This window comes from Triticum dicoccoides, chromosome 1A (genome assembly GCF_002162155.2).
Source record: "Triticum dicoccoides isolate Atlit2015 ecotype Zavitan chromosome 1A, WEW_v2.0, whole genome shotgun sequence".
Taxonomy (NCBI): domain Eukaryota; kingdom Viridiplantae; phylum Streptophyta; class Magnoliopsida; order Poales; family Poaceae; genus Triticum; species Triticum dicoccoides.
Genome location: NC_041380.1, coordinates 602,133,496 through 602,141,556, shown reverse-complemented (window position 1 = coordinate 602,141,556; position 8,061 = coordinate 602,133,496). Strand labels below are relative to the sequence as shown.

Sequence of the window (8,061 nt, the reverse complement as noted above, 5' to 3'; positions counted from 1 at the left end):
CGGCGGACGCTCGCGTGCGATCCGCCGGCTCGTTCATGTGACTCGTGTCCTGCCTGGACGGTTTCATCTTTTTCTTTCTTTCGATCAACGTGACCGCTGAGCGCTGTTCACTATCCTTTACAATATTTTCTGCAACATATTGTAACAAGACTTATGTTGCAGAAACATATTGTAAAAAAATTAAATTGCAACAAAAACTCTGTTACAAAAAAAACTATAAAAAGACATGTGCTGTAAAAAATGCAACTTGACATACGTTGCAAAAATTCTGTAACATGACCCATGATGCAGAAAATTTCCTGCAACACGACCTATGTTGCAATGATAAAAAGTGACGCTTGGTCGCTCAATCCACTTGATCCGATGGCTCGTGAGCCGACAGACCTTTTTAAAAGATTCACCGGCCACGCTCGCACACATACTCCGTTATTTCTCTTGTCAACCATGTGTCCTTTATCTTATCCCGCAACAATGGTGGTGTTCCCAACCATAACAGCGAACGACGACTGCAACTTAGACAATCTTTTGTAATATCAACTCTGTTGCAAAAAAAACTGCAACAAAACCTCTATTGCAAAAAAACAAATCTACAACAAAAACTATGTTGCAAAAAAAAAATCCTGCAACACATCATATGTTGCAAAAAATATATTCTACGACATAATATTTATTGTAAATGTTTCCGCAACAAGACCTTTGTTGCGAAGTAAAAAGAGACGTTGAGCCACACGATTATGCCACATCCAACGACCGGCGAGGCGGAAGATCCGCCGGCCGACGCGTAGTGGCCTCCAAAATGTATTGGGGTAGAAAATTATTTTACTAGCCTGAAAAGTTTTGTAGACTCTAAACTAAAGTAAAAGAGGTAAAGATACGAACATAAAGAACATCCAATCATAGAGTCACGCCTTTAAAAAAAAAAGCATGAGTCACGCACTAGTCAAATTAGTAGTTTTTTCTGAGAAATAGTCAAATTACTAGCTGAGCTGTGACCACTGACATGGACTCGCACACTAGTTGCGCCTCTCGGGCCTCCTCGGCGACGCCTACAGAAAGGAAACGACGCCGACCAAACATCTGATCTCAAGTGGGGTATGTTGCTAGATTCTCATAGCTCCATGGCCGCCATCCTCAAGGTGGAGAAAAAGGCATATAGGCTCTTCTTTTAGGAGGGGTTTTTCTTTTTGAGATATTTCTTTTAGGAGGAGTTTTTCTTTTTGAGATATTTTGAGGAGGGAATATAGGCTGCGTAGATTGGGCCGCACAAAAAGAAGCCTCGTCTCATCTCCGGCCCGGCCGGCTCAACGCGCAGAAGCGGCCCGCATCTTCATGTCCGGCCCAAACCCAGCTGCTTGGGCATATTCCGTCGCATCTGGAGCCCGAACGGAGAAAACAAAACACACGAGGGCCCCACTCTCCTTCGTCTCCCCCACCCCAACGCCGATCCCCAATCCCTCGCCGGCGCCGGAATCCTCCTCCTCCGCCCGCCCGCCGTTCTCCCTCCCACCCTCCCTCACCACCATCCACCTCAGCCGATCTACCGGAGTGCCCGGCCGGCCGGGGGACTGGCGCGCTCGAGGACGCCGGCCGTCGGCGACCGGGGAGAAGGCGCGAAGGCTCCGGTGCCGTGGTAGCTTGCCGCGGCGGACAGGCCTCGGCGCGGAAGAGGGAGGAGGGAGGCGGCGGTCACCGTGGACGGTAAGAGCAGCAGCAGTACTGTGGTGCCGCATCGCTCAGCAACCTTGATTTCCACCAGTTTGATTATAGATGTCTGCCCCTGCAGGTCCATCGCTGAGTAGAGTAGATACAAGGTGTAGCATACATACGGTAGAGAGTATAGCATGGAAATGGTACAGCAGGTGTAGGTCTAGGGTTACAGCCTTACAGGGGTACTGGAACAGGACTTATGCAATCCCATTTTGCAAAGAGAGCGGAATGGAAATTTCTAGCCGAATACTAAGCACGTAAATTCAGTTAATAGGCTGATTCGCCGATTAATCCCTACTCCTCACCCGACCGAGCAGCCACAAATTACCGATACCCTGAACATTGGTTCCACCTCAGCTGGCTTTGCCTTCCACTATGGTTATGCTACGGTTTGATGTAGTTTTGCTGGCTTAACCGAACTTATTGCCCTGTTGCCAAACAGCAGTTTTCCTATATATTGCAGTTCTCTTCTTTCAGTAATTTCATCTTCTCCCGTTGAAAGAGCATGCCACAGTTTATGAGCCAAAACTTCGAACAGTCTAGATTATGTGTCATAAATAGAGGAGATGTTGCTACGTCTACATCTGTATAATTACTTTGGTTGTAAGCATCATGACATATACGGTGTTCTTATTGTAATGTTTGCATTCTCCCCCCTTTTCAATCCCTTTGTGATGAACTGCTGGGATTTACCTTGCATGCGTAAGTTAATATCTTGTATATTTGCAAATCAGAAGCTCCATTGAGCCTCCACATTTAATTATCAAGAAATCATGTCTAGCAGCCTTTATTGCAGTTATATAGACCGTTGGATGGCACCTAAATCCATCTGTGTTTATTTGTCCGTCTCATCTATGCACACGACCCAACTGGACTCAATTAGCAGCGTAACTCAGTCCTGTCTAAGTTTCTGTTTGACCCACGATGTCCCTTTTTTTGATCAAACTGCAAGATAACCATTGCCTATGAACATACATGCCAGACAAGTAAAAATTCACATGGAAGTTTGTAAACAATCTTTAGCTTCAGACTGCCACATTTGTAGGTTCTGACTAGCATATCGAACTTCATAGGACACAGTGAAGCTATCATCCAGATATGGTGAATGCATACAAGAAAGGTTTAATTGTCAGTGAGATAACAGCTGTCCTGTTTTTTGTCACTAAAACGCTAATTTTTTGTATGCGATATCATATTTGAATACGCGTCAGACATACAGGCTGTCTGCCCCAAACTCTATTCACCGCAGCAGCTTATGACCGACGATGTTATGGTTATGTTTTAAACCTATCATCTTATATTATGATATTGTATAACCTTTTTGTTCTGTAGGTTGTTAGTGCCTTGACATGCCTAACATGGCAGCCTTTTCATTTGATGCTTGCAGTAGTTAGGTAGTCAGTTAAATATTTGGTTGTGGCAACATTGAGAAGTATACAGATGTGCAAATATGCATGTGCAGGGCTTTTGACAATTTGTCCAAATTACTATGCAGGGCTATATTGTGATATTGAAGTGAAGACCTGTGGCACCTCCTGTACCTTTTGTATGGTATTGACAAGAAGTTCAACTGCCTGGGTGATTATTTTGGGAAAATGGACCGCAGTAACCTACCTCCTGGAAACACGACGCAAGGAACTCCTTATGCTAGTTTGAATCTACATGGTAACTCCTTGCAAATGCATGCTCCAAGCTCAGGAAAACATCTATTTAACCAATCTCAGATGCCAGGGAGTTTCACAATGCCTATCAACCGGGCTACAGAACATGATAACCCCGGATCCGGATTTCAGTTTGTAGAACATGGAAAAAAGGATCACCACCAGCAGCAGCAGCAGCACAACCATCTCATAAAGAACTCCATCAGTGACGACGAGGAGCATGATATGACCGAGGATGCTACTGATGCCCAGAGTGGCAAGGGCAAGAAAGGCTCAGCATGGCATCGGATGAAGTGGACTGGTTCGATGGTTAAGCTTTTGATTACCGCAGCATCTTACACGGGGGAGGATCCTGGGGCGGATTTGGGCGGCGGGAGGAGGAACATTACAGTAATGCAGAAGAAGGGCAAGTGGAAAGCAATATCAAAGGTCATGGGCGAAAGGGGCTGCAATGTGTCACCGCAGCAGTGCGAGGATAAGTTCAATGACCTCAACAAGAGATACAAAAGGCTTACGGATATCCTTGGTCGTGGTACTGCTTGCAATGTTGTGGATAATCCAGCACTCCTTGATTGCATGAATAATCTTTCCGATAAGATGAAAGAAGATGCAAGGAAGATATTGAACTCTAAGCATTTATTCTATGAGATGATGTGTTCCTATCATAACAACAACCGTGTGAATTTACCCGAAGATCTTGCACTTCAGCACTCACTACAGGTTGCTCTTAGATGTAAAGAGGAGCATGATCCAAGGAGGGATGCAAGTGGAGATGCTGAAGAAGATGACCATAGTGCAGATTCTGATTACGAGGATCATGACGAAGAGCATCAAGCAGTTCATCACAGTATGAGGGATCCTTCCATGAATAAAAGGATGTGTCATGCATTGGATCATGGTGATGCAGGTTTTCTCACCTCAAGCTCGAATGATGGTAGTGGGAGTTTGGATCCCCATGGCATCGCATTGGATATCAACAAGGGTTTTACGGATGGAACCAACCTGTCTGCTGTGCGGAAGGAACTGGCTTCCCAAGCAATAGAGCTTCGGAAACGTCGCTTGCAGATTGAAGCACAGGAACTGGAAGTAACAGAGCAACGTCTAAAGTGGGAGAGATTCAAGAGGAAGAAGGACAGGGAAATTGAAAGGATGGAATCGGAGAATGAAGAAATGATGCTCGAGAACAAGCGTTTGGAACTTCAGCTAAAGCACAAGGAGCTAGAAGTTGAGCTTAAGCTAAAAGGCAATCCAGACCATGAATGATTTATGTTGGATCAGTCAAAAGCTTTGGTTTGCAGTATGGTAAGCATGAATGTTATGGATATTCTTTTTTTAATAGCTTTCACATTCTCTGGAAAACATGTGTCAGTGTCAGATTTTAGTCGATTCGATATTTGTGTCCCTGAGATATCTTTGCAGGTGTACAATAAGGGTTTTGCATAAATATAAGAAAGGCGTTAATTAGAGCATTAATGGATTTTCATAAATAAGAAAAAGCATCTACTTGTGAGTGATTTACACTACAATATCCATAATGCCTGTCATTTACATGGTGTACCTGGGTGATACATAATTATCGGATAGCAGATTAGGTGCAGACTACAGACAATAAACCATATGGCATATTAGCATATTACAGTGTACCTGGGTTTTGCATGCTTGATATCATTCCTTTCCATTGTTTCAGGTCGAAGTTGGCTTTTGACAAGAATATGGCTGTTCAAGAAAAAACCCTGAAGACCAACTCGAGACCCGTTGGACATTGTCGAGTGATCTTCTAGTTGCCTCTCGTTGTTGTTGTTGTCAACATTTGTTGTACTACCAGGCTTGCAGTAAGCATGTGACATCATGGTGATAACTAGTTCCTCAGCTCTTTCGGTGACGGTTTCTTCGGTTATGGTGAACATATAATAAATGTGTGCCGGACAAGGAAAGTTCACATGGAAGTTTGAAAACTACCCTAAGGTTCAGACTGTCACATTTTATAGATTCAGACTAGCATCTCGTACCTTTTGGGATCGAGCAGTTGGAAGCTTAATTGAATTGTGTGAAGGTATCACATTATCCATATGCTGCGGTTGTATGCAAGAACGGTATATTTTGTCAGTGTGTGTGGGTCCCGTTCCACCTCTTGTGAATGACATCATATAACAGGTGTACTGTTTTCGTCCCATAGAAAAAGGACCCTCTTATTTGGTGAACACTAGCTGGGAGGGTGGCAACTTCTCTAGGAGAACTGCGAGGGCGTTCGCTGGGAGTTCCTTCCCAATGAACGTTCGCAGTTATCATTACCATAGAAAAAAAATAAAGAACCGCAATGGGATTCGCTGGGAGTTCCTTCTCAGTGAACGTTCGCCAGTTAGGATTACCATAGAGAAAAGTAAGGATGCAAATTTAGAAACTTCGGATATCCTACGACCTTGCTTAGTTCAACCAAATGAATTAAATTTTCAGAAGTGATGTAACTTCTGAAAACTTGATACTCTGCTGGTACCATGAGAAACACACTGCCGTATGATTTTTTTGTGTGTGAATAAAAGCACCAATCCGAAGGTGTATGTTGCACATCAATCTTCAGTCAGCTTTGGTTGTCTCTATGTACACACTTAACTTGCACACATATCTTTACATGTCTCTGTACACTCTGATCACACAAATAGCTTAGTTCGGTACATATTTACCCAGTGTCTGTGTATGTTACGTATGCAGCGCTGCCCACTTCCTGAAGAGCTTCTGGGAGACGAGGAAGCCGATGGAGAAGGCGGCGACCCCGACGGCGACCACCTCCTTGTTCCTCCTCGCCATCTCCACCGCGTTGTCCGCCCACTTCATGTCCGTCAGCCCCTTGAGCTCCCCGGCGATGCGCTCCTTCCAGCCCGTGCATGTCGACGGCACCGCCTTCTTCGCCTGCTCCGCTTTCGCTTCTGTGGCCGTCGCCGTGGCAGCAGCCTTGGCCCTCTCTTCCTCGCCGCGCTGGCTCACCCTCTCCGCTAGGCTCTCCCGGTCAACCGCCGCCTTGGCCTTCTCGCCGTTGGCAACCTCTGCCTTCGGCGCCGGCTTCTCTGGTGTCATCGCAGCAGCTGCTGGCTGGGGTGCCTTGGGCTTCACTTCTTCTTCCTTCTTCGCCGCCGGCGCCGGCATATGCTCAATTTGCTTGCGCCTCTTGGCCTCCTCCATGCGGTGAACATGCTCTGCGACCTGACGTGTCGTCTTACCGAGCGTGCTCTCCTTGGGCTCGGTGCCAACGACGGCTTCCTTCTTCTCGCCGCCGTCGTCCCTGGTAGCGGCCGGCTGCTTGGCGCCGTTGGTCTCCTTCTTTCCAGCCCCGCCGTCCTTGGATGGCAGCTGGTGGGAGGCTGGCGTCGGCGGCGGCTTGACGGCACCCTCCTCCTTGGACATCTTCTTGGCGCCATCGACCTCTGCTTGTGGCGTCAGCTTGGCAGCACCCTCCTCCCTGGGCATCTTCTTGGCGCCATCGACCTCTGTGGGTGGCGTCGGCTTGGCGTTCTCCTCCGTGGCCGCACCGGGTTCACTCTTCTTGATTTCCTCGATGCTCGTCGGTGGGGACGGCGCCGCACCGGCGCGCTTGGGCACGGTGAGCGTGAGCACGCCGGCCTCGAAGCGGCCGGCGATGTCGTCGAGGCTGGCGGTTGCGGGCAGCTGGAAGACCTTGTGGAGGGAGGAGCCGGGGCCGCCGGCGGCGCACGGCCTGGTCGCGCCGCGCACGGTGAGCTTCCCGGTGCCGTCCACCTGCACCCGGAAGTCGTCCTTCCTGAAGCCCGGCAGGGCGAGGCGGAGCACGTAGGTGCCGGCCTTCTCCGCCCACTCGAACTTGGGGTCCGCCACCGCCGCCGCCGCCGGCTGTTGCTGCTGCCTGGTGGCGGTGGCGGCCATGAGGAAGCGTAGGGAAGGAATCGTGATGGCCTGCGAGTGAGATGCTAGCTAGCTCTGTGGATGGATGGTTGTGGCTCTGTCCTCTGTGATGATGGAGAGGTGAGAGATGAGATGAGAAGGGTGGCATGATGCGCCGTGTATATATACGACGTACGTAGGTGACGGATGGAATGTTTGGTTGGTTCGAAGCTTGGGCTGTGAGGAGATCTAGAGGAGCAAGGAGGAGAGCCCGGCCATGGATGCATACGTCTAGTGTAGTGTAGGTATGAAGAAGAAGTGTAGCTTAGCTTGCAAGCTAGTACTACATCCATGGAGTCATGGCCTCTTGGGTGGGGAAAGGTTTTGGGATCTAAATCTACGGATTCAGAAGCGAGGGAAGTTAAGCTATGGAGGTGAAGAAGGAATGCTTGCTTGGTGTGCATGTCATCGTCCGCCGGCCGCGTGTGCAGCACCGTGTTCACATCGATTGGACATCTTCAATTTTACATCACTTATGTATAACTTGTCAAAAAATGGTGGCACGACTTCAGGATGCTCGGTTTCTCATCACTTAGAATTTTATATTCTGGCATAATTTGATTATCTTTTTCTGTCGATATTATTGAGATTTTCTGCATAAAAATGGTGCCGCGCTTAGAAAAACATTTTAGCTGTATGTAAATCGCCTCAAAATTAATTTTAGCTCAGTCGATTTTTGGGCTGTTCATTTCTGATTTAAGATCCGTGTACTTTTATTCTAGGACGGTCAGCGTGTTGTTTTCGGCTGTTTTTTTTTCTTGCCTAAATACATATTTGGGGC

At 47.5% G+C, this 8,061-nt stretch overlaps 2 protein-coding genes across 2 annotated transcripts; one reads left to right on the top strand and one right to left on the bottom strand.

Annotated features, from left to right (window-relative positions):
- The first annotated feature begins 1,440 nt into the window (after positions 1-1,440).
- Positions 1,441-5,506, top strand: LOC119294948 (stress response protein NST1-like). Its single transcript, XM_037573264.1, has 3 exons — positions 1,441-1,698; positions 3,203-4,670; positions 5,056-5,506. Exon 2 carries the CDS (start codon positions 3,303-3,305, stop codon positions 4,629-4,631), a length of 1,329 nt encoding a protein of 442 aa, XP_037429161.1. The 5' UTR covers positions 1,441-1,698; positions 3,203-3,302; the 3' UTR covers positions 4,632-4,670; positions 5,056-5,506.
- A 420-nt stretch (positions 5,507-5,926) lies between these two features.
- On the bottom strand, positions 5,927-7,346 carry LOC119294946 (nucleolar protein dao-5-like). The gene has a single exon (XM_037573253.1). It carries the CDS (start codon positions 7,260-7,262, stop codon positions 6,066-6,068), a length of 1,197 nt encoding a protein of 398 aa, XP_037429150.1. The 5' UTR covers positions 7,263-7,346; the 3' UTR covers positions 5,927-6,065.
- Positions 7,347-8,061: the final 715 nt, after the last annotated feature.

Bases quoted from the DNA above. Each gene is read 5' to 3' on its own strand.
- LOC119294948 (XM_037573264.1), top strand. From the start codon at position 3,303: ATGGACCGCAGTAACCTACCTCCTGGAAACACGACGCAAGGAACTCCT.
- LOC119294946 (XM_037573253.1), bottom strand. From the start codon at position 7,262: ATGGCCGCCACCGCCACCAGGCAGCAGCAACAGCCGGCGGCGGCGGCG.